General features: G+C 30.9%; 1 protein-coding gene and 1 long non-coding RNA gene across 5 annotated transcripts; one reads left to right on the top strand and one right to left on the bottom strand.

Annotated features, from left to right (window-relative positions):
• Window positions 1-394: 394 nt before the first annotated feature.
• LOC145115202 (uncharacterized) lies at window positions 395-6,298 on the top strand. 3 transcript variants are annotated; one of them, XM_079051439.1, is made up of 9 exons: window positions 395-767; window positions 1,194-3,289; window positions 4,322-4,432; window positions 4,627-4,714; window positions 4,839-5,017; window positions 5,101-5,244; window positions 5,347-5,475; window positions 5,553-5,734; window positions 6,112-6,298. In XM_079051439.1, exons 1-8 carry the CDS (start codon window positions 548-550, stop codon window positions 5,721-5,723), a joined length of 3,138 nt encoding a protein of 1,045 aa, XP_078907565.1. In that variant the 5' UTR covers window positions 395-547; the 3' UTR covers window positions 5,724-5,734; window positions 6,112-6,298. The 3 variants fall into 3 exon arrangements, with proteins under 3 accessions (XP_078907565.1, XP_078907564.1, XP_078907563.1); XM_079051438.1 differs by lacking the exon at window positions 6,112-6,298 and adding an exon at window positions 5,891-5,997; XM_079051437.1 differs by lacking the exon at window positions 6,112-6,298 and having other exon boundaries at window positions 5,553-5,878.
• A 5,301-nt stretch (window positions 6,299-11,599) lies between these two features.
• On the bottom strand, window positions 11,600-13,621 carry LOC145111271 (uncharacterized). Of its 2 annotated transcripts, none has more exons than XR_013710228.1 (4): window positions 13,075-13,621; window positions 12,801-13,012; window positions 12,636-12,701; window positions 11,600-11,808 (listed from the first exon to the last, which is right to left on the bottom strand). It is a non-coding gene; the product is annotated as an uncharacterized LOC145111271 (long non-coding RNA). The 2 variants fall into 2 exon arrangements; XR_013710227.1 differs by having other exon boundaries at window positions 12,801-12,957; window positions 13,075-13,619.
• Window positions 13,622-16,008: the final 2,387 nt, after the last annotated feature.

Raw genomic sequence — 16,008 nt, 5'->3', positions numbered from 1 at the left:
AAATATATTACCCTATTAAGACATTTCTTCCCGGTTTAACGGCACGCCATAAGGACCGAATGTTTAGGGTTAAACAAGTTGAATTGACAAATGTAAACAAAAAAATCTTAGTTACCAAATGTATACAAATTTAAAAGTATATTACATTTTTAAGTCATTATCCTAAAGAAAATTTTCATAATTTTTTCTCTTAATTTTGATATTTGTCTTGATTAATATGTAGAAAAATGGATAAAAAAAGATATTTGATTTAATATATTTTTTCCTTAAAGAAAGACACCCGAAATCGAAGAGGTATACTACTGTCCATCGTATATTCTCCGCGACATTATGAATCCCTTTTCTTGGATAAATAAGAATTAAAAGTTTTTAATATCGACTGTTCGTACTCGGTTGGCTCTTGTATATGGGTCCCAACTAATCTAAACGCCAAAACATCCACAAACGCAAACTAACTTCACTGAAACCACTCCTGATCTCAATCTTCTTTGAATCAAAACCCTAAACAACAACAGATGAAGTCAGATTCTTTAGATTACTAATAACAATGTCTAATCAATGCTCTAATATATTTAATTATCGATCTTTCAATCTCTTTCCCCCTTTCAATACGCCTCTAAAACCCTACGCTACCACTCTCCCTCCTGTGTTTCCATTTAATGGCAATCTCATACTAATCGATAAGAGATTAGGAAACAGAAAGTTATCACTTCCTCCGCCAATAGCCGCTCAAATTTCATCGGATGTAGTTCTCGTTGCAACCACAGGTACATTCTTATCTGCTTCACAGTTCCATTGATCCATTTAGTATTATGTTTCCAAATTGTCCGTTAACAATTCCAAGAATTAAGCAGTAAGATTTCGATTCTGATGCTGTAAGCCTATAAGTGATATTTGCCGTGAAGTAGTGATATATTAGATATACGATGAATATTTATCTTTTGAATAGTATACTTGGTCCTGAAAAGCTCTAATCACCATTGTTTGGTCTTTAGTTAAATCTCTAGTGCTCTGAACTTGCAAAAAGCTATTAGATGTCCTTTTTTGGTGCGTGGAATTTTTTGATTAAAACACAAATAGTGAATTACCTTCCAGTTATATTGTTAGCCTACATAGATGAAATAACTGTTGTAAAAATAAATCCAGTGTCTATTACGCAATCTTAAGTGCTATTTGATATTTTGTATTGGCAGAACATCATGATGGCAGTTTAATATTCCAGTTTGGGGATGCTTCCGAGGTAGTGAAAAATGATGAAGTGGAAGAAACAGAGAGTAAAGCTGAACTGGAAAGTAATGTTGTGAACGTATTAGATGGAGATCAGGATAGACAGGTGGTTGAAAAGACAACTGAAGGAGAATCTGTAAGTGATGTTGACAGACTTACTGAGGTTGCTGATGAGATTACAAATGTAGACATTGACAGTGACATTGCTGAAAGGGAAACTAATGTCACTAGTGATTTGAGAGATTCTCATGCAGTATTGATGGAGAGAGTGTCATGTATATCTGAGGAAGAAGTTATTTCATTGCAATTTGATGCTAAAATGAACGAATCTCTTAAAGATGTAGAGAGCACGCTTGATACAACAGAATGCACTGCTCAACCTGATGATAAAACTGAGGATCAATTAGTTTCTGTTAAGCCTGAAAGTATACAAGCTTCAGATATTGAAGTCATGGATGTTAAACAACCATATGCTGCGGATGAGTTGGACAAGGTGGAAACTGAAGATACTAGTGAGAGTGATACAGAAGATATAATCCCTCCTGCAACTATACATATAACAGATGTTGAACTGATGGGTGCTGCAAATGAAGATGTCAATGAAGAGTTGCAAGATATGAACATCAATGGGATTACTCTCATAGATGAGATCCCAGCATCTGATTCATTAGGAGCTGAACCTTTAGATGAGGTAAGCCAGCTCCAAGCTGTTGATATCAAGGTTGAGACAACCATGGAAATTTCAAGTACTGAAGTCATGGATGTTAAGGATCAATCTATGGAAAATGAGTTGCAAGAAGTGAGCACCAATAAGAGGGATGAGAATGATGTTGCATATGTGATCCCTGTATCCAGTGTAGGAGAGGCAGACCCAATTCTAGAAGAGGATGTCAGCCAACCCCAATCAACCCCTGCCCCCCTCAGGCCTGTCATGCAAGTTTCAGATATTGAACTTCATGATTCAATGGATCAGAATCCAGATAATGTACTTTTACAAACCCACAATGAAACTGAGTTGCAAGTTGAGCTCATGGATATTACACAAACAGATGAGTTGCAAAAAGTGGAGACTGAAGATACTACCACAAGCGATACGAAGGATTTATCGCCTCCCACAATCTTGAATATTTCAGATACTGAACTTATGGATGCTGGAAATGAGGATATGGAGGAAGGGTTGCAAGATAGGAACATGAATGAGGGTACTTTCATAGATGAGATGCCACCATCGGATCCATCAGGAGCTGAAACAATTCTAGATGAGGTAAGCCAGATTCAACTTGCTGATTTCAATCTTGAGGCAACCATGGAAGTTTCATCTGCTAAAGGCATGGATGTTAAGGATCAGCCTGTGGAAGATGAGTTGCAACAAGTGAGCTATGTGATGCCTGTTACCTTTATAGAAGAGGAGGTAAGCCAGCCCCAATCAACCCCTCTTGAGTTCAAGTCCACCATGCAAGTTTCAGATATTGAACTTCAGGATACTATGAGTCTGAACTCGGATGATGGAATTTTACATGTCATTGATGAAATTGAGAATCCATCAGAATCTGTCAAGGTTGAATCTATGCAAGTTTCACATATTGAAGCCATGGATGAGTTGCTTGAGGTAGAAACCAAAGATACTAGAGAGAGTGATGCAAAAGATTCAGTGTGTCCAGAAACCATGCACACTTCAGATATTGAACTTACGGAAGCTGCAAACGGGAATTTGGTAGAAGGGTTGCAAGAAGTGAACACAGGTAATAGCGATAAGAATGATGTTTCAAATGTGATGCATGCAGAACCAGTTCTAGAAGAGGAGGAAAAGCAGCCATGTTCAACCCCTGTTGAGCTTAAGCATAGCATCCAAGTTTCAGATATTGAAGTTCAGGATACTAAAAATCAGAGCCTAGATGATGTGATTTTACAAATCATTGAAGAGGATGCAGGTGACAATTACATCAAGGATTTTGAGCGATCATTGCATCAATTAGAGGCTCAACTAGTTCAAGATGAGAGAGTAAATCACAACATATTGGAACAATGTGCTGAAGTTGATGCACTTGAAAGCTCAATGCTGGTTAGACTCTTGTTCCTTTTCCTTATACATAAATGTGATGAAGTGTTTAATTGGATATTTGGATGTTAGGAAAGTACTATTTGTGCCATTTCATATTAAGTGATAGCACAATAGCTTACATATTGTAAGAAACAAATCTAAGTAGTCGGATACCTACCTATGGGTACATTTTTCTATAGTATAGTCAACTTTTTATAATAGAAGCTGATTTGAACAATAATTGATTAAAATAATTTTGAAAATTGTTGAAAAATATATGTACTAACAAACAATTTGACTTGCAAGTTATACTAAAAGTGCTTACTAGTGATTCTATAAAAAAATATATCATTATGAGTTTGCGAAAATTAATGGTAAAAGAAAAAAAAAACCTTGTGTTCAAATTTTGTTGCTTGAGTTCTTTGTTTATGATTTTATTATGATTACTAATTTACAACATGGTTGGGAACAATATTAGATTAAATGACCTTAAAAATACATTAAAAAATGTGCCAATAAACAATGAATACAATATATACAAAAAAGTTATGTTAAGTCTTGACCGTTTTCAAATTGTCAAAAGGTCAAAGTCTTCTCTTAAGTCCTATATTCTTGTATAAGCACCTTTTGATTTTTTATCCCACATAAGTTTGTCTACTCATACATATAACCTTAAATACTTGTTCAATTGCCTAAATTTTACCCGATCTAATAATATTTATTTAGATACATCCTGGCCTAACTTAACAATATTTTGAACATACCAATATTACATAACTACTTTACCATAAATACAAATACTTAATAATATTTAAGGCAGTAGATTCATTCTATTAAAATGTAGTTTTAATATATTTGTCTCATATTTGTAACTATACTAATTGGTCAAACAGTTTATAATATTATACTTATCTGTATGTAATTTAAATATATTTCTTCTACAGAAACTGTTAGTTCTAGATATAATATATGCTTAGTGCTTACAAATATCTGATATATTACCTGTAATTTTTGGACCCAAGTGGTTATATTTTATTTGTTTATGATTTGTAGGTTGAACAAGTTGCCAATGTCTCACAACTGGAAGCAGAAAGAGTTGAGGAGATTTATCTGACAGGCTATATCCTGTCTTCTGGTGCAGCTTTGTTGGAGCATCCATTTAAGGTATAATTTCTTTTATGCATGGTTTCAGACAATCATTACATATAGTATGTTTTTCATTAGTTTTGTGTCTTTGAATAATCAGTTACACATATTTATGTCATCCTACATTCAGTTCTACTGGATTGTAACAGAGAAATATAATTTTTGGCATAAGAGGTAACCATGTGGATTAGTAATAGAAATAATAATTCCAGGCATTGACAGGTGGAGATGATGCGTACTTTCTGTCTAGCAGTAAATGGCTAGGGGTAGCTAGTGGGGTTAGCCAATGGTCATTTGAAGGTATTTCATTGTAGCTGAATGCGACCCATCCATAATTTTGATTGTTTTTATTCTGAAAAAAAAAAAAAATAGTTCTTATTTTTAGTATCACCCTTTTGTTTAATTTCTATTTTCTGAAATACAGGCACTGATCCAGGAGTTTATGCCCAAGAGCTCATGAGAACCTGTGAAGAGATTGTCTCAGTCTCAGATACCACCAGTAATGTTCCAATGACCAGCCCTGTTGAACTTCTTTGTAGAGGTGTCAAAGAAACAAATATGTCAGGTTCCTCAAATATTATGATAGCAAACTTCAATGGTCAGGTTTGTATTTCTAATTAATTAATTATAACCCAACCATTAAAAAAAAGAAATATATATTTTCTGATAAATTTAATTTCCAACAGGCTCTTCATGTGGCTAACATCGGAGACACGGGATTTTTGATAATCAGACATGGTGCTGTTTACAAGAAATCTTCTCCATTGCTTCACGAGTTCCATTTCGCATTGCAAGTTGAAAATCTCGATGATCCCTTGCACCTTGTGGAGGTATGCATGTTTTTAAATATTTTTATTTTATTAATATAACAAATATATAGCAATGTACTTAATTTTTGATACTTTATATTATATATGATGTATATATCTCAGGAACACATAATCGAAGTAGATGAAGGTGACATACTTGTATCTGCAACAGATGGACTTTTTGACAATCTATACGAGCAAGAAATAGCTATGGTGGTCTCAAAGTCACTACAAGCTGGGATGAAACCAGAGGTGAATATAAAATATAAATACTAATCTCCTTTTTTCCTCTTCAATACTTGATTGCTATTAATTGATTGCAATTTTAGGAAGTTGCTAAAGTATTGGCTACACGGGCACAAGAGGTAGGGGTGTCTGCATTTGTAAGAAGTCCGTTCTCAGATGCTGCTCAGGCGGCCGGATACACCGGATATAGTGGCGGCAAGCCGGACAATGTGGCGGTGATTGTGTCTTTGGTTGAAAAAATATCCACTTCATAGATACAGCTAAGGTACATACTCTTCTGCTATCTCTTATCATTTATTTTGATCCACGTGTGTAAAAAGATGTCTATAGATCACATGAATGATATCAAAAATGCTTATTGTTTAGGTATTTGTAATTGCATGTGTATAAAATTTACCCCATTCCTATATTTGCTTAACAGACCATTGGATAAATGCAACCAGTGGGCAATTGGTGAAATGTGTTATTCTTTTTGAATTGTTTACTTCACGAGTTAGGTAGGGCTTAATATATTTTTTTAAACAAAAATTGAGTATTGTCGTTTAGAAAATATTATTTACTTTTTGGTATATTATTTGACAATGGGTCTAATAATACATTTGCGGTTAGAAAATTAATTGACATTTACCCCTATTTTAAAAGGTGCACTTCTTCATACTTCATGTGCTGCTCAGTGCTCACATTATAATTCCATGTGGACGTTACATAGTACAAGAAACGATTGGAAGATTTTAAGGATATGTTAAGGATTAATTTTGCAAAAAGCAAATGCACAGTATTTAACTTTTATAGAGATGTTGGTGCTCAAGCCTTGGACTATCTTCCTTCTTCATCCAAACCATTTCTATATTTTATTAAAAAGAACTAGGTTATAACCCGTGGAAACCACGGGTAAAAAAGAAAAAATAATATCGATAATTAAAAATAGTTAAGAAACATCATATATTTATAAAAATTTATTAAACTAATAAGATATGAATTTTGTTCAGACTTTTATATTGATTATTTAAAAGTAATATATATACATTTTTTTGAATATCCGATGTATGTTATGTATGTCTTAAATTAATATATATACATTTTTTTTGAATATCCAATATATGTATGTATGTGTAGACATTTAATAAATTTATGTTTTATAGAAAGAAAGTAAATTTTGAATAGAGTGTAAAAAAAAAAGACAATCAATCGCATGTAAATGACATTGATATACGAAAAATTAAATATAACAGAAATCTAATAAGAATAGATAAACACAACCTCTAAAAGTTGTATCAGGTTAAAAAAAAAAAAAAAAAAAAGACAATCAATCATTCAAATGACATCAAATTAAAGTCAACAAAATCAAATCTGTGTGAAGATCCGGGAAAGTTATAACAATCTCTAACAGTTGTATCAAGGTAAAAGCTAAATTTTTCTTTCTGGATTAGCATACCTAAAATTTGAATTATTTTCACAAAACGGTTGGTTTAAATAGAACAATCTTCTTTAAGATAACATTGGAATTTTGAAAATCATTCTTGATATAAAATGCATGATTTTTGCTTCCCTATAAAAACAAAAATTTTAAAGTTATGTAAATATAATGTAATAAGGATATGAAGAAATTACGACATAAGTATATTATTGTTTTGAGTTAAAGTAAAATTATGTTGTTATTTCGGGTTTAAAATAAAATAAACATAAGATTTTGTTAATTTGATTTTGACTTTTGATTTTCAAAGAGTGCATTTACAATCCAACAAGATTTTTATTTTTATCATCAAGAAAAACAAAACCGATACATTGGTAATGTGGCAAACAAAGATTAATTTCTTTTAACAATTCGTCTAATTTTAGAAACATGTAATAATCCAAAAGAAAAAAAAAATCAATGACAAATCTTAATACCATCAAAAGAATGAACATCATGTCTCGTTACGTCCCAAACCTGCATTTCAATCGATTTAATATTTCATTGCAGATCAACCAACCACTTTCATTATTGACATGCATACCCGATACCTTCCCTTTCTACATTACAAATTCCGTAACCTCTCATTATTATTTCAAAAGAGATAAATATCAATTAACTTGTCATTAATATGTCAAATTTGTAGTTTTGACTGCTTATAAAAACCTAAAATTAAAATAATAAATGTAGAATGTACTTTAGTTATAAGCCTACTTAGCCATGAAGCAATTTACAATTCAATATAAGTTATAGAAACCATTTTCTCTAACATCCTCTCTAGATCTCTTACAGCAAGAATTAAATCTTCATTCAATTCTTGAGATTCTTAAGTTGTAAACAAAGATCGAAATTCAAATCTTTTACATAATTATGTTATTGTCTCTAATTTTAACCCATGGATCTCCTCCCAAATTATCGTGGAATTAAAGGTAAGTTAACGACTTTCCTAGTTTGACTTAAATTTATTTAATGCAAAAAAACTATAGATGTTCCTAATTGAATATCGTGCTTAAATTTTTATCATTTCTTATGTTTAGGTTGAACATTAAGATCCCATCCAAACTCACTATTTCATAAAAAGATCAAATTCTTAAATGAGGAGAAACCTGAAAGAAATGAACTTTACTTGGAAAAAAAACATTAAGAATGAGTTAGTACCCACTTATTTTTATCAGATATTCAGATTGATGCATATATATACGAAAGAACAAAACTTTGCTTGGAAGATTGAGTTAGAACCCACTGATTTTTATCAGATATTCAGATTATTCAGATCGATACATATCTATACGTAAAGGAGAAGAATATGGCATACAGTGCTAATCCAAGAAACCTTCTGTTTGTTGTATAATGTCTTCACCTTTATCCGTATTACACCTAAAAAAAAGAAGATACTAACATACATATTATACCTTTCTTCTTTCCACCCACACCTTCAACTTCCGCTACAATTTTACTTCTTTCCATCTGAAAATACCAACTACACATTTAGTAGTAGAATTTTGATATCTAAAGAGTTTCCAGTTTCAGCAAAATTAATATCAAATTGCAAGAATACACTAATAACACTAATAAAAACAACCCATAAAACCTTCAAAGGATTTATTAATGTATAAATCGTAAAACTGAAATTAAAGGTACAACATTTATATAAAAAAACTTAAATTTCTATATGTCAAATGAAATTGAGGAAACATCACATATGCAAATCAAAAACCATTTCACTTTCAAGTTTCAATCATAATTTTAGAACTCCATTCAAAAGGCTATCAAAACCCATCGTTAACAACAAATTCCACACACCTGAAGCACTTTTTAGAGAGAGAAAGAAGAAGAGAAGCAAATATCAAATAGATTGATTCAAATAATACAGATACAAAGCACTCATATATTTACATCTGATGGTTATTACACCGATGGAAGAGGCATTACTAAAATTGAAGACATTAATAACCCCTTACCGATAATAGGAGAAAAGCAAGTAGTAATGGATATGAAACACAAAATCATATACATAGCAAAATTAAAGAACAAACCTGATGAAATTTCAGTTTCGGTAGATAGAAAAGCTAATGAATAGAATTTTTTAAAAAAACGCATAAACTTCAAAAATAATATAAAAGAGAAATTATCGGAAGAACTCTTGATACTTGTTATATACGGGGTCAAAAAAACCACAAGAATCAACACACCCAAGAGCATAAAACACATATTTTGGAAAAAAAAATTGCATATTAAACCGGTGTTTCCATCGAACTTTTGTCTTGGATTGAGCTATTCATCTTCAAAAGTTGGAGGTTGCGGTGCAAATCCTTAGCAACAAGACCATTCATAGATTATGAGTGAATCAATCAACAATATCAAGGGCGACACAAATCTCTACATCTTAACCCTATATTATGGGCGATAGAGAAGAGAAAAAATGTTTTATAGGAAAACAAAAATGAAAAATTTAGATTATAAAATTTGAATCCCAAAATTTATGGTGGGTATAAATAAAGGATCGAGAATATAAAAGAAGATTTCCTTCTTGAACATAGACAAATTGCATTTTAAGTTGTCATTTCATAATTGGAAAGTGAATTCGAATTAAATTCCTGATTTCTTGTCTATGGTTATCATATCATTTAAACGTGATTGTAAGGGATTAAATTAAAAATATGATCAACTAATTAACTTCTTATTAAAGGGCAAAGTCGGTATTTTACCTTGTAAAATTTTGGGCTTAAAACATGACACGTGACATTAAAAGATTCTTTTATTAGATAAGAAGATTTTTGTGTTTTATTTAAAAAGTGTATTGGTCTCCCTTGTCTATAGCCTAACTAGGGGTGTCAAAAAAAACCCGAATCCGAATAACACACCCGAACCAAATAAGATTTGAGTTGTTCGGTTCAGTTAACTGAATAAGGAAAATATTATTCAGCTTGGGTTTGGTTAATTTTTTCTTAATTTGGGTTAACAAGATCAGTAGCAACTATGTTTAAGATATTAAACTATTAATATAAAATTTTATATTTATATTTTAAAACTTAAAACCATTAGTTAAACAAGCCTAAAAAAGTCCAACTATGTTTAATTAGTTTGTTTTTCTGAAAAATCTTGAACAAACACTTCTAGTTGTTTGTTAAACGTTTTATACAAAATAAGGTATTAATCCTTTTTAGGCTCGTTATATGTTTTTTAAAAACGTTAAAAAAAGAAAGTTAACTATTGGTTTTTGAATTTTATTCAAAAACAATTATAGTTTTCTAGATTTGTAAATTGTGATTCGTCATCTTCTTTATGTTATAACTATGGAAATAGCTTTATTTTCTTTGCCGAACGATATGGTATACTTAGAACTCTTATCATCAACTTCCCTCCCATTATAAAAGTATGAAGTTTGAAGTAGACTTAATACTTTATTAAAATTATATGAAAGTTTTGAAAGCCAATTAACCCGCCCGAAGAAGAAGATCCAAATTGCAAGCCTTTCCATGTCCACTTCTAGTTGAAGCCCCTTGATTTGAAAAAATTACGAATATATATTTTTGTTTATTTATAAAGAGACCAATATATATATATATATATATATATATATATATATATATATATATATATATATATATATATATATATATATATATATAGGACGGTTCACTTGAGATTAAAAAAATGTAGATATCTTGAGATTCAACCTGAGCCATACATTTCACATTTGACGCTCTAACGTTCCAGTGTACCGACAACAACAGTGTATGCGTAATCATAAATGATTATACATATATGTCTGTTCACATACTGTGTAATAATATATGATTATGACAGCTCGTGACAGAAAATGTGGTTGTGACAGAGGTGACGGTTGTATAAGTGACGGAGGTGACAGTGGTGGTGTCGGTTGGTATCAGAGGTGGTGGTAGTGGTGGTGCCGATGACGGTTGTGGTGGTGGGGATGTTGGAAGAGGAGAAAGGAACGGGCGACGCTATATAATCATTTATGATTATAACAGGTCTCCCGCGTCGTTACGCCGAAGTGTTAGAGCGGCAGACTTGAAATATGTGGTTGATGTTGAATCTCAAGATCTCTATTTTATTTTTAATCTCAACGGAACCTATATATATATATATATATATATATATATATATATATATATATAGAGAGAGAGAGAGAGAGAGAGAGAGAGAGAACGTAAAAAGGTTGAGAACGCGAGAACGGTTGTGGCCCAATCATTTTCTAAAGACAATATAGAAATTTTATAACTACATTAATGAGATAATCAATTTAATTAAATGATTGTTTCATATAATGTTGCAATCATTTATTTCAACTTTTTTTTCAAAAAAAAAATATATTATTTTATTAATATGAAATAATTAAATTGAATTAATTCTTTACCTAAAATATAAAAATCTTTTTTTTATCAATTGAAATTTAAATCGTATTATAACTAAATCACTTGATTTTTTCATTTATCAACAAATCTCAGACTTATTCCACATTTTTTTTGTATTTATTTATGAATATCTAATTTGAGTTTTTTTAATACAAATTAATTGTTTATATAACATTAATATGATAATGGATTTTTATTCGTTGATAAATGAGTTTGGCAACTGTTATATTCTTAAATGAATATGCCAAAGCTATCCAACATAGATTTATATAGTTATTTATAAATGATTATACTACAATTATATGATAATGCTATATTTATAAATGGTTAAAATCACATAAAAAAACTTGTATTAATACATGACTATAATTGATTTTTTTATCTAATATTTTTGGATTATAACATATCCATACATTTGAAATCACAAATGAATAAAACATATTTTTCGCTCCTTCAGAGATGATGTTGCCCTTGTTTATTTTTTTTTGTCAAATTACCAACCTGAACCTGTAACAATAAAAACCGAGCATTATTTCAAATTGGTTAAGAGATAATTAATGATTATAACTAAATTATGTGAATATTCAAAAAATAATTTTGGGCATTATTCTAAATTGTAATCATTTATGATTTAACATTGCATCACTATCATTTTAATATTTTATGAATATATCAGTTGGACATTATTTTAAATTTTCATTTGTGATGTAATCATTTATGATTTTAACGTGCTGCACTTCACATACCGCCATTACTTATTTCTCAGTTATGGCTCAATTTGACCAAGAATTATATATATTGAAATTAAAACAACCTAAATAAGAATTACTGCAGAAAATTCATTGTAATTTACTATGGAATCTAAGTAAACAGTCTAATAACCAAGGAAAAATAACTACACATAGTGAAAAACTCTTTATGACATGCAATACTGTTTTCAATTTACTTGTGGTTTACTTCAAGAATGTATCTGACCCAAATATATGTTTTATCCCTCCCTAGATTTTGTTACACAGTATGATCACAAAACACATATTTGAAAATGTACTTATATACTTAATAAGATATGAAAAGTTATACACTGTAATATAATAAGTTTCTATTTTGAAAACTCAGAGAGAATCCATTTAAGCATCTAATCAAACGGTTTGTAAGAATATAAAATATGCAAAATTTGTATGAATAAAACGTGATTTGCAGACTTGGAAATTGATGGGTACAAAAGTTATTGAAATCACTAGAAATCAAACAGATGCTCACTAAGTTTCAAGTGGCAAATCAGCATACACAAGGAAGTGATTAAAAACGATTACAGGAAATAAAGAGATGCTAACCTGGATATGATTGCAGACGATTTTGATAAGGGAAGATACAATAAAATCAACATACTCAGACATTTTCTATCAAGCAATTATCCCACAATTACACAACCACACTAGAAAATGGAGAATATATAGAATATGGTGATGAAGCTAATGAATTATAATAAAAAAATATACCATAATTCGAGTCCTAAGTGCGGATGACAGTGAGAATCGATGGTAAGAATGAACTGATCTGAATAAGTGCCCCATTTTCAGTAATGAATGATTGTGTTTCCGATTTCGTTTCTTGAATACATTTCCACTTTTATTGATTTTGTCACTCACTTCCCACCTCCGAAGATTAGACAAAAAAATAGCAATTCTATTTTGAGCATACCTTCAATCGACTAAACCATAATGATAAATTAAAATAAAAAAAACAATTAGAATTTAAATAAGAAGTATTTACCTGAGATAGATATGCGCAAGAGAGAAAGTTTCTTGAGACCGGAGAGTTATAGAGTATCCAATGATACTGTGGTAGTTAATCAACTGAGAAGTATGAGAGAAACATAGGTATAATCTGTAAATCATAATAGGTAGTCATGAATGCAGTTTTGAGAAATACAAGGGCTACAATTTCAGGCATACATGTCGTCTTCTTCATTCATTCAGGTCACGCCCACCCACAACCACAAACCTTTATATCAATCGGTGGATAATCAATTAAGGGATTTAGGGGAAATTAGGGCTTGCTTCAAAATCTTTCAGATAGGCGAAATGTATATGAATTTCTCCTAATTTTTCCATATTTGGAGGCAAAGAAGACATAAAAGGGGAGATTGGGTTGTGATTGTGTTGATGGGGGGAAATAAGCAATGATGATGGTGTTGGTCTGATTGTGTTGATGGAACGGTGGAGGCGCAAGAAACTAGAGAGGAGAGAATGAGAGAACAGAGAACAGAGAAGCAAAATGAATGAAGATGACCAGGGATTATGGTATTTGTATCAATTAAATCTATATAGCTGATATGAAAGAAACAGATGTATTTGTTTTTTTAATTCCCAATTTCCCTTACCGACATATAAAATTTTCATATTATGCTTAAAGATTATGTAATTTACATTAATGACTCATTTATTAATATCCCTAGATCTAGATATTTGGATGGTCGTGATCTGTTCTCGCGTTCTCAACCTTGTACGTGTTCTCAAAATAACTTACCTCTATATATATATATATATATATATATATATATATATATATATATATATATATATATATATTGGTCTCTTTATAAATAAACAAAAATATATTTCGTTTTTTTCTTCAAAAAAAATTAAAGTTTTATAGAATCTAAATAAAGAAAACAACAAACCAATGGTAAGAATTATAGGAGTGTGCGCGGTGCGGTTTGGTGCGGTTTAAAGCCAAAACCGCAAACCGCACCGCATATGCGGTTTGAGTTGTTTAGAAACCGCAAACCGCACCACGAACCGCAATTTTGTTATCGTAAACCGCAAACCGCAATTTTGTTATCGTAAACCGCAAACCGTACCGCATAATGCGGTTTAACAAAAATACAAACCGCAAACCGCACCACAAGTGTTTTAAACCGCGTTATGCGGTGCGGACGGTTTATGCGGTTTATTGCACACCCCTAGTAAGAAATACGTGTGGCGAGAACTTTTGCAAACCAAGATTGTGTATGTGAGTTGGATCTTAAGAGATTGCATGGATATAATTTCTTTCTCTTTTATTGATTTTTTCTTTTATTTTATTTTTCTTTTTATTTTTTTATATGTTGAAGACTGAAGTCATCAATGATTACAAAATGAATGTAGTCTTAGATCCAAAATTTGACATATCTATTAGGCGGAATTTGACATTTTTTATGCTTGACGTTGATAAATGATTATATGATATGACTAAAATAAATACTGTAAGCATTTTACGGGTAATCCGTGCAATCGTTCGTGATTACACAATACATTTTTATTACTAAATTCGTGAGAATTGCTCTTACGAAAAACTTCAATACAAATTTGTGAGAATCGTTTTGAACAAAATACAATAGGAACAATGGTTCTTCGATTTGAAAAAAATATAATATAATATACAAATATTTTAATCTAGAACATGACATTTATTTGTTATGACAGTATTGCGTCTTTCAAAAACTCTTATTATCCGTTCATCTATGGTCTAATCATGGTTTTTTCACATCTTCTACTTAACGTTTAAAGAGAATATGATAATTAGCTATTGAATTAAAGGGAGCGTTTCTGGTCGTAGCATTTAAAAGTGTGGTTGGTATTTGCGAGATACGTGTAAATTAAGGAAAACACGTGGGTACTATGTTAGGACATCCACAATGCATTGAACTCCATATAGTTTAATGAATTGTCAAATCATTTTTTTACAATTCATACAACTCTATCATTTTTTTTCCACAATGCATTGAACTCTACAAAGTTCAATAGAATGTTATAAAATGTAATTTATAGTAAATAATTAACAATTAAAAACTTTTCTTTTTCCCATTGAAGAGTTCAATGACCATTGAATTTCAAATCCATTGAATGTTAATGTGACATCTCACAATGGTAAAGTTTCATACATTGAATGACACATAGACTTGCCACCTCATTCAACTCTCTCATTGAACTCACCATTATGGATGTTTTTAGATAGACTTTCTTTTTTGTAGTTATTGATTCAATCTAATATTTTAATTTGAATTCTTTTAGTTAATTAGTTACATCCAACTAACAAAAGGTATAGGTGTTGTGAAAAGGTGTTCTTCATATGTGGCTTAGGGTTCAAATCTAGAAGTAGGATTAATGGGTGATATTTGTTAGCCATTATATAATTTTATCGTTACATACTCGCAAGCAGTATACCTGATTTTAATATATTATTGAAATCTTTGATGGGGGCATATGACAAAGGTAGTTTGGGCAGCATGATCGTTGCCATTTTGGTAAAAGGATGTGATTGAAAATTATATAAAAGTGAATTTAAAAAAAAAAAAATTGTTTTCTTAGGACTTTTTTACATATCTTTAACTTTTTGAGAGAGGCTGGTGCCATGCTGCCTCTAGTGTGGGTGGGATTGTCCTCACTCCTCACGTCTATACATATAAGTATAGAAATACAAAGGTCATTTGCCATGTTATAGCTTTATTTTGTATTTTAGTTTCGTTATCGTTTTGTATATTTGTCCCAATAATCAAAACTTGTTAATCCATAAATAAGGTGTAAAATATCATATCTATATAATGTTCCACTGTTGGTACCAAAGGGTCATAGAGGACTATGAAAACTTAAGCGAACATTACATGTATCAAATCCACTGATTTCTTGAGATAAACCAAGGATTTAAAAAAAATCCTAAACGTTG

The sequence above is a fragment of the Lactuca virosa genome, chromosome 5 (genome assembly GCF_052849685.1).
Source record: "Lactuca virosa cultivar CGN04683 chromosome 5, Lactuca_virosa_CGN04683_v6, whole genome shotgun sequence".
NCBI lineage: Eukaryota > Viridiplantae > Streptophyta > Magnoliopsida > Asterales > Asteraceae > Lactuca > Lactuca virosa.
This window is presented reverse-complemented; position numbering and strand designations above follow the sequence as displayed.

Bases quoted from the DNA above. Each gene is read 5' to 3' on its own strand.
- LOC145115202 (XM_079051439.1), top strand. From the start codon at position 548: ATGTCTAATCAATGCTCTAATATATTTAATTATCGATCTTTCAATCTC. The intron at 4,715-4,838 runs GTATTTCATTGT...TCTGAAATACAG, and splicing joins TAGCCAATGGTCATTTGAAG to GCACTGATCCAGGAGTTTAT. The intron at 5,245-5,346 runs GTATGCATGTTT...TATATATCTCAG, and splicing joins ATCCCTTGCACCTTGTGGAG to GAACACATAATCGAAGTAGA.